Consider the following 25,814-nt stretch of genomic DNA (forward strand, 5'->3'; position numbering starts at 1 on the left):
ACCTGGAACTACAGGTCCCATCATGCTTTTCTCCCATTCATACTGCAAGGCATGAGGAATCGCTGGGAGGAATACTCGATTCGCGTGTCCACAAAGGCAGCAGTATTGAGGCGGCAGCACCGGGCTCCTGTTAATCACCTATTGTCGGTTTGCACGCCACCCATCACAGTTAATGCACTTCCAGCGGGGTCTTTGCAAAGCGTTTACAATGCAGAATAGGCCACTGTCAATTATTGGTCCACATTAAGTACAACTTGGCCAAGTCAACATAAAATATTGATATTGGTTTATTATTGTCACTTGTACCGAGGTACAGTGAAAAACTTGTCTTGCAAACCGATCGTACAGGTCAATTCATTACACAGCGCAGTTACATTGGGTTAGTACAGAGTGCATTGATGTAGTACAGGTAAAAACAGTAACAGTACAAAGTGTCACAGCTACAGAGAAAGTGCAGTGCAATAAGGTGCAAGGTCACAACAAGGTAGATGGTGAGGTCAGAGTCCATTCCATTGTATAAGGGAACTGTTCAATAGTCTTATCACAGTGGGGTAGGTGCTGTCCTTAAGTCTGGTGGTACGTGCCCTCAGGCTCCTGTATCTTCTACCCGATGGGAGAGAAGAGAGAATGACCCGGGTGGGTGGGTGGGGTCTATGCTGGCTGCTACACCAAGACAACGAGAGGTAAAGACAGATTCTGAGGCTTTGAAATAATTAGAACTGGACGTAGTGGTCAAGGCTTTGAAATAATTAGAACTGGACGTAGTGGTCAAGGACCAAGGCTTTGACTTCTAATCGTCCAGTTCTAATCGTCGACAAGACCTGAGGTGGCCTTTAGATACTCTAAAATTATTTGCTGCTGAGATCCAAATAGTTGGATGTTTTCCTGAAGGGTCCCATTTTATATGTGGTTTCATGAATGTGCCAGTGGGGGTCAGAGCCAGTAGGTATTAAGTCTTACAGGAGCCAATACCGGGAGAATTGTGTTTCAGTGAGAGTCAATGTCAGGAAGTCTGTGTATCACTGAGAGTCAATACTAGAAGAACTGTACTGCAGTAAGAGATGGTACGCAAGGAACTGAATCCCAATGAGTGTTGATAGCCCAATGTAGGCCTACAATCTGAAGCTCAGATCACTAAGCAAGGCCTCCATAGGAACTGGAAGTCAAGCTGAATCTTGGCAAAGATCAGAGAAAGGGGAGCAGTAGAGGAAAGATTTGCTATGTTCATGGTCAGACCAGGTAAGGTCAGATTTCTTTCCTTGAAGAACATTAGTTGATTTTTAAATTTAATATTTTCATGGTCACCATGACTAGGGCTAGCTTGTTATTTTAGAATTATTTAATTATTTGAATTTATATTCTCTGCTGTTGTGGGATTCAAACCCTTATCTCTGGGTCATGCCTCTGGATGTTATTCCCTTAACCACTAAGCTACTGTGCCTCTCAAGTGTGTCACAATGAATCTGTTGGGATTAATGGGTTCCCTCTGGAAGCTCTGCTCACTAGAGATTTGCGATCAAAGAATGTACTGTTACACATTCATTTTGGATTAGGTTTGAATAAGAACAGAGATGAAGTGAAGAAGGTCTCTTAGGAAGTTTAGGGCCCCCAACAATTACACAGCCTGTTACTCTATTCACAGAACATCCCAAAATATTTTACAATCAACACCAACTTTACAACTATGGGGTGAGGGAGATGAAGGTTTTCGATTCCCACATTTCTCCTGATCAGGGTCATGACAAGCAAATACTGTCGCAGATACAAGTATGTGCAAGATCTGAAGGAGTATGTGCCTTGGCTATGTTCTGTCTCCTGCTGACACTGACAAAAGCTTAGTAGCAGAACATGGTGCCAAAGTGTGATAAGAGGTAGATACACAGAGAAAGATAACTTGCAAGTGACACATTTGGAAAAAGGTAAAGAATTGTAGTAAAGTAAAATATTTATTTATTTATTTTTAAAAAAGTAGAAGAATTGTAACTTTACTTAGTATCCTGAGAATAAAAGATGATATTTGCCCTGGCATCAGTTCCCAACTGGCCTGGGTCCTGCAGTTTGTACATCTGGCTCCAGGAGTCATCTGTCCATTGATGCCATCTGAATACAAACTGCATTCATTAGAAGGCTCCTCCGCAATATGTTGTTGGTGACTGGCCTCAGGTGTGGAGGAATTCTGGCTGCACTCGAGCTACTTTACGGAACTCTTTCCCATGTGATTTGGGACACTGCATCTCACACCAGCTGATGGGGACCATCTGTGCACCTAACAAAAGGAAAAACAATATTTTAAAATAGATGGGTACGGGGCTGTAAACTCATTTACATCTTTTTTGCCTCATTTACAAGATGTGGGTGCAGCCACAAAGCACAACATCACTGTTCCTCAGGAACCTTCGCCACCGTAGCTATTGGGATATGCTTTTGGCGTGTCTGCCTTCCCCTCTCCTTTGGTCTGTTCACGGATTAAATAATTTCTGAAACATAAATATGCCCGAGGTGGTGGCTGGGGATGGAGTGGAAAAGAAAAAAATCTGATTGCCAACAGTCCGATTCCAGCTGGGGACAGCTTTGGGAATGTATTTAAGAGTTTTAGAGTCTTTGGAAAAGGAGAAAGTACATAGACCCAAGTAGTCTCTTTCCAAAGATAAACACTTGTCTACCCATTCACCATACTTTCCAGTCCCATCCATCTCCACTAGCAACCCCCAAAACAACCCACCAAGCCTCTTCACTTAATCTGGTTTATGACCTGCTTGCCGCCACCTACCCACTAAACCAGCTCTCTCCTTGAACAGATTCCCCAGAACTAATTTCTTCAAGGAAGTCAGCTTCCACATAATCAACAAGACCCTGTGCATCATTTGTTCTCCCACTAATAAATCCCACTGGATTATACAACAATCACCCAGACATCACAACATTAGCAACATTTTACACAGACAAGGAAGCTTAAAATAAACTGTTCTCTAAAATAAACTGAGTGGGCCGAGCAACATCTTTGGAGGCAAATGGATGTTCATCAGGACTGTTTTCTGCAGTCTCTTGTGTCTCTTGATAAAGGAGCATAACTGTTCATTTAATGGCTAACATCATTTCACCCAATTACAGACATTCGCTTTGCCCTGCCCACTGCCTTCTTCCACCTTCATGGCTACTTACACTAATTTGCTTTCTCTCCGAGTTCTGATGATGGAACTTCAACTGAAACACCAACCATTTCTCTTTCCAAAGATGCTGCCTGACCTGCTGAGATTTTCCAGCATTATCCATTTTTATGCCACATTAACTTCTTTAATTGCCGTAGACCCATAGAGCACAGATACAGGCCTTTCAGCCCACCATGTCCATGCTGACCATCGAGTACCCATTTATATTAATCCCATTTACCAGCATTTGGTCCACAGCTTTCCACATCTTGGTACTTTAAATGCTTATTTAGATACTTAAATGTTGTGAGAGTCTCTGCCTCCACCACCCCCTCAGGCAGTGCATTCCAGATTCCAAACACCCTCAGAGGAAAAATTTCTTTCTCAAATTCACTCTAAACCTCTTAGCTGTTAACCTAAACATTTGCCCTCTAGTTTTAGACATTCCTACTATCTATCCTACCTCAGCCCCACAGAATTCTGTATACCTTAATCAGCCCCCCCCCCCCCCCCCCCCAGCTTCCTCCACTCCAAGGAAAACAAACCCAACAGATCCATCTAAATCCAGGCTCTCCCAGTAGCTGGAACACTCCATCCCAGCCAACACCTTGGTGAATCTCCCCTTCACCACCCTCTCCAGTACAATTACATCGCTCCTATTGTTAGGGACAGTACTCCAGCTGGGACCCAACAATGTTTTATAAAATTGTAGCATAATCTCCCTGCTCTTATACTCTATGTTATGGCTAATGAAGGCAAGTATTCCATATGCCTTTTTCACACTTTATCTGCCTGTACTGCCATTTTCAAGGATCCACGGTTCACTAAATTCCCTCTGTTCCTCAATATTCCTAGGCCCCGACCATCGTCTTTAAAACTTCGATTGGATCATCCTTTAATTTTCAGTTCATGATGGAATAGAAGCCAGTCTGTCCAACTTGCCCTCAAATTAGAGGTTTGTTGGACTTTAGCATTGGAAACATTCAAGGTGAGAGAGCACCAGGACATCCTCACCTGCCTCACTGTGTGCGACAACCACTCCTAGTTCATTCTCTGCTGTCGTCAACAGGTAGTTGGACTGAGCGTCACCCAGGGAGATCCGGGAGCACATGTTAAGGATAAAACTGGAAGTCTGATAGTTTAATCATCAGAGGATCAGCAACACAAGTTACAGGGTATGGTTGTGGTTATGGTACTGAATCAACCATCTGGAGACACATTAAAATCCAACTGCAAACGGTAGTTGGGGAATTTAACCTCAGCTAGTCAAATGAATTCCCAACAAAAAGCTAGCATCAGTAGTAGTCAGCATCAAACTACTGGATTGTTGTAAAAGCCCATCTGGTTTACCACTGTCCTTTATACGGAAAACCTTCTGTCCCTATTCAGATGGGCTCTCTGTGATCCAGGCCCACAGCAACAAAACAAGCCAGTCAGTTGTCCCCTGGATTTGGTACATCAGCTCACCATCTCCTCCTCATAGCTCAGATCGATGCGTCAGTGGGCCCTCCACTAGAATAACACATTCACTGATTTCAATCCTAATCTTCATCTTGCCCAGAGAGGGAGAGAAAAAGCATGCTTTTTATTTTAGAACTCTTCCTCCTCCTCAGTTTTCCCCACTGCAGGTCTCCCATTGACCAGTTTACCAGATGTCTGCAGAAAGCAATTTTTTTCTTGTGTGACAACAGGTGTTGGTAAGATAGTCAACAGCAGGGGCATCACAACTGAGCCAAACCTCCACACGTGCTGTTGCCAAGTGTGTTGAAGTGGGAACCCAAGCCCCAAGTGGCTTTTCTGATCATGGGGCTGATAATGTACCATGGTGAACCAGCAGGCATTACTGAATGGGGAGTGGAAACTGGGTGCTGCTGCGCCTGGATAAAGTCACGGAGCCAAAAAGGGAACTTCGTCTCTGCTTCTGATTTCAGCGCTGGATGCCTGTACGCCTGATTCAACATTCTCACAAGCGGGGAATGAAGAACTTCCTGGAACTCTCTACATGGAGACATCGCGCTCAATACAGAAGAACAATGATCTGTCTCTTTTCATTTCACAACCAGTTTGCATACAACCCTTTATTGTGCAGGTACATGACTGTTTTGTAGCAAGGCTTGACCACTTTTGTTTTTACACTGCAATATCCCAAGATTCAAAACAAGATGAACAACCAGTTGTCAGGAAGAATTGGTTGAAGAAGGAACATCAGCCAAGCCAGAAGATTACCCTGCTCTTCCTTGAATATTACCTTGGAGTTCTTAACAATAGCACAGTTGTCTCATCCAGGCAATGCCACCTCGAGCAACACAATACTGCAGAAGTACAGCAAAACTTCACCTTGTGCACAACTACAGCAGGTAATGGGCAAGGATAATGGAACATTGTGCCCAATTTCAATGGGGTCAGAGTACAGAAGTAGGGAAGCCTTTCTGCAACTTCAGAAGGCACTAGTGAGACCACAGTTAGAGTACGGTAAACAATTTTGGTTCCCCTTTCAAAGAAAAAGCATCATTGGAAGTGGTTTACTGGGATGATCTCAGATATGGAGGGACTGTCCTATGAGAAAAGGATATAAGGGTCTCTACTTGTTGGGAGTTTGGAGAATAAGAGGCAATCTTATTGAAGTGCAAGATAGTTATGGGTCTCAACATAGTAAACGTTAAGAGACTTGCTCACATGGGAGAGTTCAGAACCAGAGGGTATGGTCGTGGTATAAAGAGATTAAGACTGTGGTTAAGACTGCGATAAGAAAGAATTTCTCCTCTCAAAGGGTTGAGCGTCTTTCTCACCACAGAGTCGTGGGATTAAAGCCCTTGGGTATAGATAAAGCTGAGATAGATGGGTTTCTGATCAAAAAGAAAATCAAGGGTCATGGGGAAAGAGCAGGACTTGAGGAATATTCTGAGGATGTATGAATAATCAGATTTAAACTGTAAAGGATACCACTTTTGCTAAAACAATGTCGCCAGGTCTGAAGCATTTGTAGACCTCGATCTGCAGGAGAGAAGCAGAAAATTTTTTAGTAATCATGCAACAGTAGCAAGTTCAATATCATCAGGACATCCCACAGTGCTCCACAGCAGATAAAAGTATCTTGTTGATGCACAAGCACTTGGGGATGCATAATGGCAAATGGTGTTTACTTTGGAAAACATGCCAGGTAATTTGTTTGCTGCAGACTCCACAAGTATATGAGATAAATGACAAGCTAAGCCTGCTCCAGTGATACTGGCTGGGGATAAACATTATCCAGAACACAACAATTTCCCTTTCGTTACCACCTGAACACAGCACAAACTTCCAAGCTGTTTCACAGGAGAGCTCACAAATCAAACAAAATCTGACGCATGAGGAAATATTATGCCAGATGACCAAATTCTTGACCAAAGCAGTTTTAAAGCATCTTAAGGGAGAAGAGGTAGAAAGACTAAGACTTTAGAGAAGGAATTCCAAATCGTATGGCTTTTGCATCTGAAGACATGGCCAAGAATGGTGAATAAAATTTTTAGAATCAGAATCAGGTTTATTATTTGTTGTTTTGTGGCTGCAGTACAATGCAAGACATAAAAATTACTATAAGTTACAAAAATAAATAAATAGTGGAAAAGAGGAATAATGAGGTAGTGTTCATGGGTTCATGGATCGTTCAAAAATCTGATGGTGGGGGGGAAGAAGCTGTTCCTGAAACCTTGAGTGTGGGTCTTCAGGCTCCTGTACCTCCTCCCTGATGGTAGTAGCATGAAGAGGGCATGTCCCGGATGGTGAGGGTCCTTAATGACGGATGCTGCCTTCTGGAGAGTTTGGGGATGATCAGGAGGGCAGAATTAGATTCCTGAGAGTTATAGGACTGGAAGAGACTGCAGTTATGTGGAAGCGTGAGAACACTGAGCGAATTAAAAGATAGGATGAGAATTTTCAAAGCATCGCCTTGCTTAACTGGCAGCCAATGTAGGTCAGTGAAAAGTGAGATGAATGAACAGGACTTGCATACAGTGAGCAGTGAAGGACTGTTCTTCAAATAACATTACGGTATTTTTAATTCTGAGTACCTCCCATTACATAAAAGCACAGAATGCTGGACACATTTAGCAAGTCAGACAACATTTTGTGGAGAGAGAAACAGTTAACATTTCGAGTTGATGACTCATCAGCAAAATTTTTTAAACTCCTTTTAGTGAGCCCACAGTATCTTGGTCGATAAAAGGTCAGCTGAAACTTTAACACTGTCTCTCTCTCTCTCTCTCTCCACAGTTGCTGTCTGACCTGCTGAGCATCCCCTGAATTTTCTGTTTTTATTTCAGGTTTCTAACATCTGCAGTTTTCTTTTTCATCTCTTCTGATTTTTCTTTTTAGTTTCCCTCACTAAAATCAATCGATTTAGGGGCAGAAACTGGGGTGGGTGGAAGGATAACACTGCACGTGGAGATAACCAAACTCACAAGAGAAGGTGCATACCTTGTCCTTTTCTGTTGCTCGGATGTCTTCTCTCCTGTGAAAAATAACAGAACATTACAATACCTGACCGAGTCCACATTCCCAACAAATGCTACCCTGTATTTGAATTGTCAAACATTTCATTTTGTGGTATTTATGTTTTAAAGTAGCACTATATGTTTGCCTTGGTTCTTATAATTCTGCTAAAAGTAAAAATTCAAAGATAATGCTGATGTAAGCAAAACTGTCCAAGGCCAAATGAACATTGCAATGTAGCTTCAATTTTATATTGTGTTTAGGGAATATTGTGAATACTGTTAAGCAGGCCAAGTAAGTGGGTCATGAGCACAGCCCAAAGGCTGTGTCTCTGTTCAGTTAGCTTGCTCTCTTTGAGGATCCAGCTCCAGATCCTTTCAAACGTCTGCCCGAGCCAAGCAAACATCGGAGAAGTTTACGTATCCTGGTAGCAACACTGCATAACCTGACACCAAAAAACTGAATGCTGGAAGAACTCAAGCAGGTTAGTTAGAATCTGTGGAGGCAAAAAGGTGTAAGTTGACATTTTAGGACAAGACCCTGCATCAGGACCTCATCCTGGTACAGGGTCTTGATTTGAAACATCGACTCACACCTTTTACATCCACAGATGCTGATTGACCTGCTGAGTTCTTCCAGCGTTCAGTTTCTTTGTTCCAGATTCCAGCATCTGCAGTGTCTTTTGTCTTCATAATCTGACACCATCTTTACTTGATGCCCATTCGCCCTACCATTGGGGGAGGGGAAATGTCCTGGAGCAGGAATCTTGAGTGACTTCCACTCCCAACCCAGAGAAATTCTAATGGCATCCTCATTTAATTTCTTCATGACACAGTGTATTAACATAGGAAGAGACAAGACTGTTGGGAACAAGTGGGTACTGGAATACATGCACAACAGTGAAGAATGATTGCAAAATAGTGCACAAATCTGCTGTCATACAACTACATCTTCTCAGGATAGGAATTGTTTTATAGACCAGATTCAGACCTTGTGGGGTTGAATGAATGGTGGGGAGGGGAGAGGGTTGTGGATTTACTGCTGAATGATAAGTGCAGTGCATCCGTGAACTGAGCAGGTTATTACAATTGGAATGTGAAGGGGATCTGAAGGGAAAACGCAGGGACACAGCAGGCACAGTGTGCGAAACATGGGGAATCCATTATATGAATAGACTGTGAGGAAATGTAAAACAGATTATAGACAAATAACATTAACTCATTTTCTCCCTGCTAGAACAGGAAAACTACACAGCCAGTTGGCTCATTAACATTACCTGATAGTTCCTCTGAAAGCCCCTTTCAGTGGAGTAGATCGTACATATAAAATGTGAACTTTAGCAAATCGTGGGTTAATACTAGTAACCTGACAACAAAAGCAAAAAATATCCATTAACATTTATAACAGGTATACTTAGTTACATTTTGCAATGATTTATTGATTGTAACAGCAGTGCATAAAATAGTAGGGTTTATTTTTTCCAGAGGGATAGAATTTGTGACCATCCACCAAATGTCTTAAGAGGAAAGGTTGAGCGAGCTCGGACTTTTCTCTTTGGAGCGACACAGGATGAGAGGCAACTTTATAGAAGTGTATAAAATTACGAGGGGCATAGGGGCATAAAGTGGATAGCCAGCACCTTTTCGCCAGAGCAGCAATGGCCAATACCAGAGGACATCAGAGGAGGAAAGTTTAGAGTTTAGGGAAGTTGACAGAGGTAGGGTTTTTTTAAAATACACAGAGAGTGCCTGTAACGCACTGCCAGGGGTGGTGGTAGAGGCTGATACAACAGGGACATTTAAAAGACTCTTAGATAGGCACATGCATTTAAGAACAAGGGAGGGTTATGGGCTGTGTAGGAAGGAAGGGTTACATTGATCAGCACAACATCGTGGGCCATAGGGCCCGTACTGTGCTGTACTGTCTTGTTTTATAAAGTGATGGATTTCTCCTGTGATGGGCACAAAGCAAAGCTTGTGAGTTGGCCTCAGAGCAAAAGGTAGTGCACAGTGTGCTTCTTGCCACAGTCGCAGGTCTCATGAACTGTTGGAGCACCCCACTTTATCATATTGATTCTTAACCAGCCAATTAGGAGCTTCCTCAGTTTTAGAGGACTCTCAACTGGTCCATTTCTCCACTATAGCAGTGAAAGTTGAGAAGTACAGAAGATATGCTGAACTTATAGTGAAACGTTAGGCCATACAGTGTACAGCTGACATATTATAAACAGGATATAAAGGCATTGGGGAGAGTGCAATAACAATTTACATGGATGGCACCAGAATTGAAAGGTTATATCCATCAGGAGAGCTGAATAGGTCTCTTTTCTCTTGATCTTTTGACGGGTTCTAAAATGGCACAAGGGTTTGATAGATGAAGGACTGTTGTCCATTTGTGGAGCAGAGTAACATGCAATAGTCACCAAATAAGCAACTCAGAAGGAGCTTTGTTACCTGAAGAGCAGTGATAAAGTGGAACCTACTACTGCAGGAAGTAATTGACACAAAAGGTACAGCTGCATTTAAAAGACGGGTGCAAGAGGAGTGCATTAGGCAGAAGGGAATAATGGCTTACACTGGTAGAACTGGAGGAGAAAGGAGTACACTTGAATGGAGTTAAAACTCTGGCATGGCTTTTACAGTATATTTTGTGCAATTCAATGAAATGTGAAGACTCGGTAACAGAAAGTGATTCAGATAAGTGGAAAAGTGGGTGTGTGAAGAGAGGGAGAGCCAGGGTGAAATTAAATATTTCTGCGGCGGGGACTGTTTGGTATAAAATTTCAAATCTGAGATATGAAACACCAGTATCTGGATGACTGGCCATCATGCTAGATTTTAGATACCAGATAACACAGGCAGTTCTGAGACAGCGTCAGTCAGTGGCATGTAATGATATGTTTGCAATTAATCTCGTGCCAAGTAATTAAGGTTTTTACAGTCAGAGATATTAGTGTCATTGGCAATGCTGGCATTTAATGTCCAATCCTCTAGACTTGAGCAGATGGCGGTGAACCTCCTTGTACTACTGCAGTTTTATGGTGGTGATGTCATTACTATCAGATAGTAACTCATAAAATTCTGTCCCAGGAACAATATTGATGCAGTAATCGGTCTCCAAGTTAGGACAGTGTGCAACTTGGAGGGAAATGAATATCTGAGAGTTAACAAGTTCAGCAAGTAATTAGGAAGCAAACAGCAGGTTGACCTTCATAGCAAAGGAATTTGAGTACAAGAGCAGATGTGTCTTACTGAAATTAAAGGGCCCTGGAATATTGTGTACAGGTCTGGTCCCTCCCCTCATGGATGGTATACTTGCAACAGACAGAGTACAACAAAGGTTCACCACATTGCTTCCTGATTTAGCAGGCTTATCCAACGTGGAGAGATTAAGCAGTGTGGACTTACACTTTCTAGAGTTTAGGCTGCAAAGTGATCTTATTGAAATGGGGTTAGTTGCCTCCAAATTGTGGTGCTGGGAATGAATGAGTAGGAATATTCAGACCTTTCTGACTTTCTCATGAACAGCCAGCTGATGTTAGCAACACCTTATTTATCTATCCATCTCAAGGTACAGAATCATGCTTTTGGACCATTGTGCTAGCTCCTTGAAAGGGATCTCCAACAATCCACTTTCCAACCTTTTCTCCATAGATCTCCAAATTTTACCTTGTCATGTACCGATCCAATTGCCTTTCAAAAATACTCAATCTGTACCTACCACCCTTTTAAACATTACATCCAAATCACAACAACAAAATTCCTAGCAACAAATAACCTGCTGGAAGACCTCAGCGGGTCGAGCAGCATCTGTGGGAGGGAAGGAATTGTCTGTGTTTCGGGTTGAAACCCTGCATCCTTTCCTCCAACAGATGCTGCTCAACCCGCTGAGTTCCTCCGGCAAATCATTTGTTGCTCCAGATTCCAGCATCTGCAGTCTCGTGCCAACAAAATTTCCATCTCTCCCTCACCGCCTTTGGTTACTGACTTTTCTAACAGTAGACACAGTTGATGTGTGTTTACTCCATCACAAGTTCTGCAAAGACAATAATATTAGAAAATAAAGCAATGGTTCTATAAACTGCACAGGGAAGAATTGAAACGGTCTTACCTTACATGTTACAACAACACCAACTTCTGGCAGGAGCTGGGGCTCTGTGTCCCGAACCACTGATATGACAGGCACCTACAAATACCAGCTTGGAATTAGTGCAATTACAACACAGACCATTTGACCCAACTGGTCTGTACCCAGCTGTCCGTGTCTATATATGCTTCTCATCTTTTCTTCCTCATGGATAGGAATATTTAGAGGGATATGGGTCAAATGCGGGAAAATGGGACTGCTTAGATGGGCATCTTGGTCAACATGGATGAGTTGGGCCAAAGGGCCCATTTCTGTGCTATATTACTCTGATTCATTTGTCTATTCAGTTTGTCTTTCTTCATTTCAACTACTGTATGGTAACAAATCCCAGACACTGACCAATCTGTGGGTAAAGAAGTCTCTCCTGATTTCCTGCCAGATTTATTTGCAACCAACTTGTAATGAAACCTGCTTACCACTGCTCAGTCACTGGCACAAAGAAGTGGAAACAGCCGGCAATGTCAGCTGTGAATGTCGTCCAGTGAACACTCCCTCTGGTGCTCTCACAAGTGAAGGTCAGGGAGATGTATTTTGTACATTTATTCATTCACAAGATCAACGACCAGGCCTCATTTATCACCCAGCTCAAACTGCCCCAAATTGAATGGGTTACTTGGCCATTTCAGAGGTCTGTTAGGAGTCAACCACATTAGTGGGTCTGGAGAGGCGTAGAAGCCAGGTGGGGCAGGAGGAGCAGATTTCCTTCCCCAAGGGACATTGGAGAATCAGAGAGGTGTTATGACCATCCGGTAAGCTTTACAATCACCATTACTGATGCCAGGTTTTTTTAAAAATTCCAGATTCATCTCATTACTTGAATTTAAACTCCCCACTGCCTGGCCAGTTTTGAACAGGTCTCCAGATTAATAGTCCAGGGTCAACCTCCATGCAAGTGTGCCCAGTACTTGGCGGAACAAGGAGAAAAATATAAACAAAAATGAAAAGAAAAATTAATCAGGCTCATTGCAAACTTTCTGTACAACTGACTTTCACAATATTCATTTCAAGGGAAACTTTCAAACTCAGTAGTAGGCCTGGGGTAGGAGTTCTTCATGATTTCCTATCCTACATGAAATGGACATATTCCATCCCTTATTCTACTATATCAAGCATAAGAACTTTGGCTACTGCTGAACATGTTTATACACTTAGTGCAACACTGAGTTCTGTATTTTCTTTGTCCAACTCAGTTTTGCACTAATTTTGTATTCTGTATCTACCATTTTTTGCACTATTTGTGCTTGCAAAATTTTTCTGTCTGTGTTTATTGTATGTCCTCTGTTCTATGTATGTCCCCTGTTGTGAGAGTCTGGGGGGAAACGACATTTCGTTCCTCCATGTGTTTTACAGCACGTGGGTAAATCACAATAAAGTATAACTTGAACTGGTGTTTATATTACACTTTTATGGTCTCCAGGTAACCAACAGGGCTTTACAACCAAAGAACTTTTAAGGTGGAATTATTATTGTGACTTAGATAATGTACACTTTGTTCAGGTAATCTGTTTCTCAGTGATGGTTGTGAGATAAATATTGGCCAAGACAACGGGGAAAAACTCCAGCACTCTGCTTGAGAATAATGTACTGGGATGGTATCCATCTACATGACAGGGCAGTCAAGTTCCAATTTAATGTCTGATCTGAGAGGACACTTTCCAAAGGTAATAAACTTAAATGCCAGCAAGGATTATGCAACTGAATCTCTTGATCAGGGTTTTAATCTATATCCTGACAGATGCAAGATAGTTAATGGAGACGTTAAGTACTCAAGCTCCTGGATATTCTGCATTCTGCTATTGTTTTTCCTTTTGTACTACCCTGATGTACTTCTGTTTGGAATGAACTGTCTGGATGACATGCAAAACAAAGCTTTTCACTATATCTCAGTGCATGTCAGAATCAGATTTATTATCACTGGCTTATACAATGTGAAATTTGTTGTTTTATGGCAGCAGGACGGTGCAAAAACATTAAAAACTATAAATTACAAAATAAATAAATAATGTAAAACACAAGGAACAATGAGGTAGTGTTCACGGACTGTTTATTCAGAAATCTGATGGCGGAGGGGAAGAAGCTGTTTCTGAATCATTGTGTAGGTCTTCAGGCTCCTGTACCTCCTCCCCAATGGTAGTAACGAGAAGAGGGCATGTCCTGGATAGTTAGGGTTCTTAGTGATGGGTGCCACCGCCTTGAGGCACTGCCTCTTGAAGATATCCTCGATGGTGGGGAGGGTTGTGCCCGTGATGGAGCTGTCTGAATCTACAACCTTCTGCAACCTCTTGCGATCCTGTGCATTGGAGTCACCATACCAGGCTGTGATGCAACCAGTCAGAATGCTCTCCACTGTACATCTATAGATATTTCCCAAGTGTCTTTGGTGACATACCAAATCTCCTCAAACTCCCAATGAAGTAGAGCCACTGGTGTGCCTTCTTCATGATTGCATCAATGTGTTGGGCCTAAGATAGATCCTCTGCGGTATTGATGCCCAGGAACTTGAAGCTGCTCACCCTTTCCACAGCTGACCCCTTAATGAGGACTGGTGTGTGTTCTCCCGACTTCCCCTTCCTGAAATCCATAATCAATTCCTTGGTCTTGATAATGTTGGGTGCGAGGTGGTTGTTGCGACACCACTCAACCAGCTGATCTATTTCACTCCCATATGTCTCCTCGTTGCCATCTTTTACCAACAACAGTGGTGTCATCTGTGAATTTACAAATGGCATTTCAGCTATGCTTAGCCACACAATCATAGAGGTAGAGAGAGTAGAGCAGTGGGTTAAGCATGCATCTTTGAGGTGTGCCTGTGTTGATTGTCAGCCAGGAGGCGATGTTATCACCGATCCGTACTGACTGTGATCTCCCGATGAGGAAGTCGAGGATCCAGTTGCAGAGGGAGGTACAGAGGCCCAGATTTAGAAGCTTGTTGATTAGTACTGAGGGAATTATGGTATCGAAGGCTGAGCTGTTAATCAATTAACAGCAGCCTGACATATATCTTGCTGTTGTCTAGGTGCTCCAGAGTGCGATTACATCCGCTGTAAACCTGTTGTGGAGGTAGGCGAATTGTAGCAGGTCCAGGTCCTTGCTCAGGCAGGAGTTAATTTTTGCTATAATCAACCTCTCCAAGCACTTCATTACAGTAGACATGAGTGCTACTGGTCGATAGTTGTTGAGGTAGCTCACCCTGCTCTTCTTGGGCACCGGTATGATTGCTGCCCTTTTGAAGCAGGTGGGAACCATAAACCGCAGCAGTGAGAGGTTGAAGATGTCCCTGAACACTCCAGCCAGTGACAACGATAAACCAATTACCAATACGGTTATTAATAAATGAAGTGTACCAAAGCCACTAAAATTGGCACTGGGTGAAGAAAGTGCTCTTCCCCAAGATTCACCTGCCAGGAGACCTTCCCTCTGGTTTTACTGCAAAAATAAAGGGACTGAGCCAAAAGGAAACAGAACGTAACCAGCATTCATTCAGAGCCCATTTCAACGACACTTTGCCTCACTTACCATTCCATTATCATTTCTCTTCATCACATATCCAGCTAAAGATGCAAAAATGTATCCATGCCTGGAGTATGTGCCATCACCAGGAGTGCTGTCCTCTATGCTGCACAGCCTCTCTCCTGTAAGCAAACAACACATGAGAGTACACACATTAATACATAAATTGAAAGGCATGTTTATGGCTGCAAGAATCCAAGATTCTTGCAGCCATAAACGATGCTGTATTCTTGGTTTATGTATCCAAGAATACAGCATCGTTTATGGCTGCAAGAATCCAAAAGCACTTTAACTCTCGCCAGCCCTAGATCACGTTCACCCACACCCACACCCCCACCCTACCCCCAGATCAGGCGCTCCCCCTCTCCCTCCCCCTAGCTCAGACGCACCCCCTCCCAACCCCCACCACAGCGGCTGGCCCATGAAACCGCCGGCCCGGACCCCAGAGCCCAAGCCCAGACCCCCCGACGCCTCCGGGTGCCATTTACCTGGGATACAAAGCTTCACAGGCGCCATCGCAGCTTCGCGGAGCCTCCGATGCCGCGTCCCGATTGGCTGATGCACAAGAAAAGGAAGATGATTGGTTACAGCCAGTGTGCGTACGGTGGCCGCGGGAGGACATGACGCGGGCACAGTTCCTGCCCTCACTGCTGCTGTGGCCACCCACTGGTCGTACGGGGTCGGTGCAAGCGATCGGGGTCTCTCCTGACACACAGCCCTCTGGTGTGGAAGTTCATATCCTCCTCCCACTCTTTGTGCTTCAAAAAGCACAGCACATGTATGGTTAAACCACTGGTCCATCTCTTCAATTTATTTCTCAAAATTTTGATGTTAAATATCAGGAATTTCAAAAAAAAGATACTGGAATGGTACACTCCAAGCTTTAACCATTACGAAGATTCAAGCCTTTTTTTTAAAGCAATGAACAGTCACTGTCAAATTTGGCGAGAAGTTCTGACCATCTGCCCTATCTATACCTCTCATAATGTTATACACCCTTCAGCCTCCTTCAGCCCATGGAAAACAAATCCAGCCTATCCAATCTCTCCCCATAACTAAAGTCATCTAATCCAATGGATTTCTTTCTGTTAAAATATTAATCCAATTGTTTTGAAAATTCTTAAAACTTCTTGAAGAAGGTTCAGAACAGTTACTTACTTTACTTGCTGCAGATCCAGTCTGACAGCTATGTTATTTAAACCTGGCCAGCTTGATCGGTGCTGGTACTACCATGCTACTCTTGATGATGGACGTTAAAGTCCCCCAAACAGAATACATTTGGGGGCATTTTTGTCCAGAACTGCTTTTCCTGGTTCCTGAAATAGCAAATCTGTCACTCAAGGAGAGATCAAGCAAGCTAGACCTCTATTCTCCAGAGTTTGGAAGGATGAAATGTGATTGAAACACATACAACTCTGAGGGGTCAATAGAGTAGATCAGAGGCACAGTTTCCACAGTTTTCCCAGTTGTGGAGTCTCGAATTTAGGATTGCAGTCTCAAATTAAGGCATTGACCAATTAGGACTGAAATAAGGAGAATATTTTTCACTCAAAGTGTGAATCAATGGATTTCCCTACCTGAGATGGCTGTGGAGACTCAGCTGTTAACTGGACTCAGAACTAAGTGACAGATTTCCAGATATTAGAGGAATCAAAGGGCAGGAACGGTAGTGTAGCGGTTAGCGTAACACTTTACAGCGCCAGCGACCCAGGTTCAATTCCAGCCGCTGTCTGTAAGGAGTTTGTATGTTCTCCCAGTGTCTGCGTGGGTTTCCTCCGGGTTCCTCCCACATTCCAAAGACCTACAGGTTAGGAGCTGTGGGCATGCTACATTGGCACTGGAAGCGTGGCGACACTTGCGGGCTGCCCCCAGAACACTCTACGCAAAAAGATGCATTTCGCTGTGTGTTTCGATGTACATGTGACTAATAAAGATATCTTATCTTATATGAAATAGGGTAGGAAAACTGCTTTGGATTGAAGGATCAACAGGAATATTCAATGGCTAAGCTCGTTCGAGGGACGATCGGCAACACTCCTGTTCCTGTTTCTTAGGCTCTTATGTCTAACCGTTCTTACTATAAATTCTCTCCCTACCTATTTTGATTTTTTTCCCTCCTCTTTGTTCATCATAGCCACATTTTCCTTTCCACATCTTTCATTTTCTTCTCCACCTCATTTGCCATTTGTACTTACTCTACTGAAGATCCTTTTCTTTCAACTTTCCCTTCACTTCCCTTTTACCTATCATTTTATTTCCCTTTCCTTCCCCTCAATCCTCATCTTCTCACACTTCCTCTTTCCTTTCTCCAGGTTTGCTTTGTCAATTTAAAACCAAATCTTCTCATCCCACTCAATTGTACTTAGCTCATTATTTGTTTTGCAATTTATCTTTTCTAGCTGTGTCACCTTACTTCTTTTTAATTACTTCTCCCAGTGATGTCTCACTTACTTGAACTAATCAATAAGACCTTGGCAACATTTTAATTACTTACTGATGCAAGCTTATATGAATTACTGCAAGTATCTGCACTTTTTCTCCTCAGCACCACACTCCTACTCAGAACATTTTCTCATCTGAAGACTACACTGGATTCACTTCAAGATGTTTCTGTGCAATTATCTATAATTCAATGGTATTATCATCTTTGAATCATCACTGATCAGGAACCAAATAGGACCATCCACGTAAATATTGCACCAATGAAAACCAGTCTGCTGTGTATTCTGCAGAAAGTGAATTACCTATTGACACAGCCAAACCCTGTCACTGGCTGCATAGCAAAAATTAGTGATATTCTGAAACAACCTTTTTTTGGCTGCTTCCACCCATCACCCAGCTGCCCCTGTCTCCCTACTCCACCCATCCCCCTCCCCCATGTCATCCTTCACCCTTCCTCAGTCTACCTATCACCTACTGGCCCTTGTCTCACCCCACACCTCTCCTCTTTTATACTGGCTATCTTCACTCTCAGTCCTGATGCAGGTTCTTGATCTAACAATTCCTTCCCACTGCCATCCCCTTCGCCTCCCCCCCCCCCCCCCCAAAAGATGTTGTCTGACCTGCTGAGTTCTTCCAGCAGTTTGCTCTTTGCTCCAGATTCCAGCATCTGCAGTTATCCCAAACACTCATCCTCCAATTTGTGCAGTCATGGGCCAGGATTCACACGAGTCAGTGGGGATGTTGCATTTGGAGCAGAGGAGACATGGATTGAAAGGATAGAACAGTAGAACAGTGAGCAGCTGATACAGCTGCTGCCTCACAGTTCCAGTGAACCGGACCTCCAGTCTCTATGTGGAATTTGCACATTCTCTCTGTAACTGTGTGGACTTTTCTTTCGGGTGCTCTGATTTCATCCCACGTCCCATAGACTTGTGATTTGGCAGGTTAATTGGCCCTAGGTTAGTGTTAGGCTCTGTTGGGTGAGTGGGTTAGCTGATGGGAGGCCTAAACACCCAAGGGGCCACCCTGGTGAGAGCTAACAACAGAAGTGAAGTTATCAAGGACAGAGAGGCAAATAGCACCCATTGGAAGGGACTTTTCAAATTACTCATGAGTTGTGTCATGAGCAGTTTTAACTCCATTCCATAGCAATACCAGTCCAATCTCAACATCACCCCTGACTGACAAGAAGCCATATTCAAATGACAAACAACAAGGCTTCGGGAGTTGATGGCATCCCAGCTTAAATTATAAAATGGGGAGGAAAATCAAACACAAATCTGCAACTTTCTCTCACATCTGGTAAGAGAAGGGCAGACCAGAGGTCCCTAGAGATGCTGTAACAATGACCATCTTTCAAGAAAGGAGACAAATTTCATTGTGGTAACCATAGAGAAGTGTCAACTACAGAGAAAGTGATCACCAGGGTCCTCCTCAACAGTCTCTTCCCAATGGCTGAAGAGCTGCTCTCCAAATCATATCTAGAAGCATAGTGGACATGTTCACTGTTGGACGTCCAAAATAGATGTGTTGAGCAGCACAAATCAATATACATGGCCTTTTGTGACCCCAAAAACATCATTGACTGCATGAATTGAGAAGATTTGAACCACCTTTCTCAAATTTGATTACGAACAACTGACAAACAGCAGAACACAATTTAGGACAAAGTTGTCACTCAATTAATGCCAAATCTTTGACTACACAAGTCCTTCCCAGGTTACAAACAGTGACTTGTGTACAGCCCATGCATACAAACAAGAATTTGGGAGACAAGCAGGATTAATTTGATGACGGCTGCAGACATCTTCTGCCAATTGGGAACTCAGTTTGCAGCCACATTTCCAACTTGTGAACTGTCTGCGTTACAGAAAAAGGAAAAGTGAATTAATGCCGGTCATTTTTAGAGCAAATTTGGAGGCTAAAGTCAGAGAGATGACAAGAATATATTTGCCTTGGAGGCAGTGCAGATTCTCCAAGTTCATTCTAGGGTTAAGTATATTGAGTTCACAGGAAAGATAAAGATTAATCTATATTATCAGATTATAGAGGAATGAGAGGTGATGTCATTGCAATGTACATGATTTTGAGAAGGATTGTGGAGATTAATGCTGGAAGATTGTGCGTCAAGCTGGAGAATCTGGAACTTGGGGGAAACAGTATCCGAATAAGGAGTCAACTGTTTAGGACTGATGTGAGAATTTTCCCTTCGCTTACCAGTACAGCACATCTTTGAAATTCTATGCAGAGAGCCATGGATGCACAACCGAAATCAACAGATTTTTGTACACCAGGGAATGAAGGGATGGGGGGAAAAGGACAGGTAGAGAATCAGCCTTGGAGACACAAGAACATGAGTAGGGGTCACCAGTGGGGGGTGAGGACTCCTTGCCAAAGAAATAGGCATGGAGGTGGAGGCGATGGAAGAAGAACTCAATGTCATGGCAGGGTTTTGACCCAAAAAGTCCACAATTCCTTTCCTCCCACAGACGCTGCTCAACCTGCTGAGTTCCTCAGGCAGATTGTTTGTTGCTAGAGAATAAATTCAATTACTATTGAATGGTCCCCTAATACAATAAGATGGACTCTTGACCTCACAATCTACCTCATTATGGCCTTGCACCGCACTTTCTCTGTAACACTATTCTGCACTCTTATTGTTTTCCCTTGTTCTACCTCAATGCACTATTGTAGTGAAATGATCAGTATACATGGCAGGCAAAACAACGTCTTTCACTGTATCTCTGTACATGTGACAATAATAAACCAATTTACCATTTTATTTCATCAGCCAGATAGCAGAGGGGCTAGATGGCTAATATTTCTTAGTATGTGACAATAAACTAATCTGAGTCTGTAGGTCCTTAAAACAACAAGTTGATTTTAAAATTCCCATCCCTTGATGGCCTCAGCCTGACAAATCTCTGTAGCCTCCCCCAATCCAGTAACCCCCTTGGGTTTCTGACTCCTCCAACTTCTGGCTTCTGGATGAAATCACTGCACCATTGATGGCTGTGATTTCAGCCAAACAAGTCCTCAAACTCTTGACTCTCTCCCCTCCCCTCCCGCCCATGCTTTGGTCTTTGGTATTGGTTTATTATTGTCACTTGTACTGAGGTATAGTGAAAAACTTGCCTTGCATACCAATCGTACAGGTCAATTCAGATCAGATCTTTATTCAGATCAGATCTTTATTAGTCACATGTACATCAAAACACACAGTGAAATACATCTTTTGCGTAGTGATCTTGGTGGGCAGCCCACAAGTGTTGCCATGCTTCCAGAGCCAACATAGCACGCCCACAACTTCCTAACCTGTACGTCTTTGGAATGTGGGAGGAAACCCATGCAGACATGGGGAGAATGTACAAACTCCTTACAGGCAGTGGCCGGATTTGAACCCGGGTCACTGGCGCTGTAAAGCATTGTGCTAATCACTATGCTACCGTGCCTGCCAATTCATTACACAGTGCAGTTACATTGAGTTAGTACAGAGTGCATTGAGGTAGTACAGGGTAAAAACAATAACAGTACAGAGTAAAGTGTCACAGCTACAGAGAAAGTGCAGTGCAATAAGGTACAAGGTCACAACAAAGTAGATGGTGAGGTCAGAGTCCATCTCATCATATAAGGGAACCGTTCAATAGTCTTATCACAGTGGGGTAGGTGCTGTCCTTAAGTCTGGTGGTACGTGCCCTCAGGCTCCTGTATCTTCTACCTGATGGGGGAGAAGAGCATGACCCGGGTTGATGGGGTCTTTGATGATGCTGGCTGCTACACCAAGGCAGCCAGAGATAAAGTCCAAGGGAGGGAGGCTGGTGTCCTCACGGTGGGTCACCTTCCTGCGCGGTGACGTCACGCGGGGGGGGGGCGGGAGGGCGCGCGTGGCGAGCACGGGCGCGCCCCCCCCCACCAACCCCGGAGCGCGCGCGCACGCGCTCAGCACCTGGTCGGGCGCGGGGCGCGCGCACGTAACGCGCGTCGCCCCCATCGCCCCTCCCCCTTCCCACGGCCGCCGTGTTGTTGTTGTTGACGACGACGGCGATGGCGGCGGCGGCGGAGGGGGTTGGACGCTTACAGAACAGTTGACGCCCCCCCCCCCCTCCTCCTCCAACCCTTCTTCCCCCCCCCCACCACCACCAGATACGACCCCGTCAGAAGATGGCCAGCCCGTGTCACGGTCAACAATGCTCGACGGAAAGGCGTGGCTTTCGGCAGGACACTTGGAGGCGCGAAGTTATCCGCCGTGTAGGTGAGCCTCACTTCTTCTCCGTGCGGCTCCCTCTCCGGGAGTTGGGGGGGGGGGGGAGGGGGTGAGGGCTGAGGGGGGGGGCGGTTTAAAGGGGCAGAACTCCCCCCCCCCCCGCCCCACAGCTTATACTGCGCTCGTCTCTCCAATAAAATACCTCAGAAGCGGCCGCCCGCCACCACAACACACAGCCGTGCCCTTCCTCGTCAGGTATTATCGATCACCGCCCCGTTAAACACATGTTTTACCTCAGGTTTCTCGACATTTCTCAGTCGGGGATATTCCCTTTCTCGACGGCGGTTCTTGTTTTGATTTTATCCCTCGCTTTTTTCCCCCCTCCCCGTTAAATCCGTTTGCTTTGCGTCGGTTTTATGAAGTAAACCGTTAACTTTTTCGAAATATAAACGGAGGAGGCGGCGCGAAGCGCAGCGCCGAACCTTCCAGTCGGCGCGCATGCGCGCGGCTGTGAAGCGCCGCCGGGCATCATGGGAGTTGTAGTCTCTGTCCTGCCGCCCCTTCCTCCCCCCAACTCCCCATCACCATCACCTTCCTTTCTTTCCGGACCCCACTGTGTCCCTTGCCCGTTGGCTTTATTTTTGCAGCCTTCGGCATTGGTGGTTGTTTCTCCCACCCCCGCCCCCGTTCCCCTCCCCTCTTGCTGTAGTCCTGTCTTTGAAAGGAAATGGTGCGCGTTGACTTGCCTTGTGGAAACTGCTGCAGATTTCAGATGAAGCACCGCAACATGCAAAGAGATGTTGTGATGGTATTGTGCCACATTTAAGGTTACTCGCTTTTTAACCTGGAAGTGATTTCCATGATGGATATTTGCCATGATCATTTATCTTCTGCGGCTGTACTCTTATTGCCCTTGTGTTATCAGTTACGTTTCGGCGATGGGAGCTATGAAAGGAGTTTAATTCGATATCTGATCTTACCCACGCTTTATCCACTCTAAATCTTGATTTGTATTCTGCAAGATTACTGAGAAACTATATTGATGGGAGGTGGGGTGTTGATGGAAAGATATTCATAATAGCATATAATCCTCTTTTAATGTAATGCACTGTGTAAAACTTGTAAAGAAGAAAAGTGACTGGGTATCTAAAGTGTATGAATGTAAAATATCTTTAGTTGCTTTTTAGGATAAACTACTTTTGAATTACAGTAACCTGTTTATGTAGGCAATGTGATGGGAGCATAGTGGAGAGCACATTTTTAAAAAAAAACAAGCTATCTGTCACAAGTATCCCAACAGTCCTTGTCTTTTCCTTGATCTCTTTGAAAGCATAACATGATAGAATTCTTTGTGACGATGCAAAGTAATGTAGTTGAATGTAAAGCTAGGGTGCAAAATTTAAACAAAGGAAACTTTGATGGTATGAGGGATGAGTTGGCTATGCTAGTTGGGGTGCTTCAATAAGAAAAAACTTGGTAGTAGATGAATAATGGCTAACATTTTTAAGGAACGACCACATTCTCACATTGCTACTCCACTGTGAAGTTATCCAATCCTGCCTGGCATAAAAATATAAATGGAAAAGTGACTCAACTGTGGCTAACAAAAGAAGTTAAGGTTAGTCTTGGATTTAAAGAGGAGTCTATATAAGATTGTCACACAGTAGAAAACTTGAGAATTGGGAGCAGTCTGGGGTACTCCAAAAATAGAGTACGAGAGTAAACTTGCAGGGCACATTAAATGAACTGTAAAAGTTTCTACAAATATATAAAAAGAAAAAGATTGGTGAAGTCACGTAGTCAGAAATGGGCAGATTTATAAAGGGGAACAAAGCAATTAAGCAAATACTTTGGTTCCATTCTCATAGAGGAGGACATAAGTAACTTTCTTGTAATGTTAGAGAATTGAGAATCTAATGGTGAGGAAAAGAAGGAAATTAAAACTTAGTAAGAAAATAATGCTGGGGAAATTAATGGCATTGAAAGCCAATAAATCCTCGGGGCCTGATAATTTGTAACCCAAAGGAGATAGCTGTGGTCGTATTGGATGCATCTGTTACCATTTCCCAGAATTCTATGAATTATAAAACATTGACCATGGATTGGTAGCAAACGTAATGCCACTATATAAGGAGGGAGGGAGAAAACCAGAAACCTCAGGCATCAATAGTGGGGATAATGCTAGATGCTATTGTAAAGAATGAGTTAGCAGGACACTTATAAGGACAAAATCAACTTGTATTTTTGGAAAGGAAATCATGTTTGACAGTCCTGCTGAAGTTCTTTTGAGGATGTAACTAGCAGAAGAGAAAACTATTGGATGTGTTTATACTTGGATTTTCATAAACCCTTTGATAAAGTCCCACGTAAAAGGTTAGCTCATGGTATTAGTAGGAAATATATCGGCATGGATTGAAAGTTAGTTGATAAACAGAAAATAAAGAAAAGGAATAAATACTTCTTTTGGGGTGGCAAGTAGTAATCAGTGGGGTCATTATGTGGGCCTTGGTTATTTATACTATATTATCAATGATTTTGATGAGGGAACAAAATGTAATTGTTTGAATTTTACTGTCAATACTAAATTAAGTGGGATTGTGAGGAAGTACATGGCAACTTTAGCATAAATGGCAGATGCAGTAAAATGTGCTTAAATTAAAAGGAGGCAATTATTTCAGTAGTGTTACGCATGGAAGTGTTGACATACAAGAGACATGGATGTTATTGTACTCCAGTTACTAAAAGCAAACTGCAGGTGCGATGAGCAAATAAGAAGGCAAATGATACATTGGATGAGGGAATGCAGGACCTTGGTGCAACTGCCCCTGGTGCATTGCATGTAGTTTTGGTCTCCTTTTCTAAGAAAGCATATTTGCCTTTGGAGGAATGTAGCAAAGGTTCACCAGATTGATTCCTGGGATAGTGGGACTGCCTCGTAAGGAGAGATTTAGATCAACTAGATATGTATTCACTAGAATTTAGAAGAGTAAGTGGGGATTCAATTGAAACGTGCAACGTTCTGACAGAGCTAGACAGACTGGATGTGATGCATGTAAAGTGTTGGGTAATGTTGACATAACAGGCATCAAGGGATATGGGGAGAGTGCTGGAATATGATAGAGATAGATTATTAGCCATGATCATGTTGAATGGTGGGAAAGGGTCAAAGAGCTACCTTCTGCTATTTTCCTGTGTTTCTATAAGATTAACTTGATTATTCAGCACACTTTCTTTTTGTGATATCACTGTCTAACTTTGAAAATAATTTTTCTGACAGTAGCATACATCATCTGATAGGCTATTGAAGACAATTTACTTATAGTTACGTGACAAGTACATTACTCTAAGTGGCATGAATATCAGAAATCTCCATGCAAATGTGTACACATTAATTTTATTACTAAAACAGCATGAGTTGACAATACACCCATAAGTAGGAAATACTCTGGTTTGCTAGTGAACTTTTGCAGAATGATTGTTATTTTCAGTGCAAATTTTGCAACCTCTGCAGAATCATTGTTCTTTTCAGTGCAGTTGTTATTTTGGCTAATTTTTATCTTTCAATCAGACCTCAAGTCTAAGTTTGGTGCTCTGTGTAGGCAACACCTATTTTCCACCTTCCAATATAGCCATTTTCCCTGAAGGTGCTGGCTGTTGTAATGATTTTAAATTCATGAGAGCTTCTAAATCTTTTGTCCATTGCCAAAAGAAAATCATTTTTCAATGTGAGCGTACTGTGCAAGTGTTAATAAATATTCAGCCATGAAGACTATCATAGTTGAACTATACTTTTGTACTTTATCTATACATTGACACAGTACAGGAGTCAAACTTTGGCTGTTTATTACTTTACCAGCACAAGCGCATTTGTTATGCTTCAGTTGTCAGTATAG

At 43.2% G+C, this 25,814-nt stretch overlaps 2 protein-coding genes across 3 annotated transcripts in view; one reads left to right on the top strand and one right to left on the bottom strand.

The window, feature by feature from the left end:
* Nucleotides 1–314: 314 nt before the first annotated feature.
* On the bottom strand, nucleotides 315–22,409 carry exosc1 (exosome component 1). Of its 2 annotated transcripts, none has more exons than XM_052027529.1 (9): nucleotides 22,215–22,409; nucleotides 15,764–15,830; nucleotides 15,282–15,397; nucleotides 11,730–11,804; nucleotides 8,896–8,984; nucleotides 7,605–7,638; nucleotides 6,093–6,143; nucleotides 4,164–4,248; nucleotides 315–2,266 (listed from the first exon to the last, which is right to left on the bottom strand). In XM_052027529.1, exons 2-9 carry the CDS (start codon nucleotides 15,789–15,791, stop codon nucleotides 2,160–2,162), a joined length of 585 nt encoding a protein of 194 aa, XP_051883489.1. In that variant the 5' UTR covers nucleotides 15,792–15,830; nucleotides 22,215–22,409; the 3' UTR covers nucleotides 315–2,159. The 2 variants fall into 2 exon arrangements, with proteins under 2 accessions (XP_051883489.1, XP_051883490.1); XM_052027530.1 differs by having other exon boundaries at nucleotides 22,124–22,409.
* The window catches only part of LOC127576871 (uncharacterized), a 102,590-nt gene continuing 98,648 nt past the window's right edge, over nucleotides 21,873–25,814 (top strand). Inside the window, 1 exon segment of the mRNA XM_052027677.1 lies at nucleotides 21,873–21,969. The gene's annotated coding sequence lies outside the window, so the exon portion shown is untranslated.

Source organism: Pristis pectinata, chromosome 12 (genome assembly GCF_009764475.1).
Source record: "Pristis pectinata isolate sPriPec2 chromosome 12, sPriPec2.1.pri, whole genome shotgun sequence".
Taxonomy (NCBI): domain Eukaryota; kingdom Metazoa; phylum Chordata; class Chondrichthyes; order Rhinopristiformes; family Pristidae; genus Pristis; species Pristis pectinata.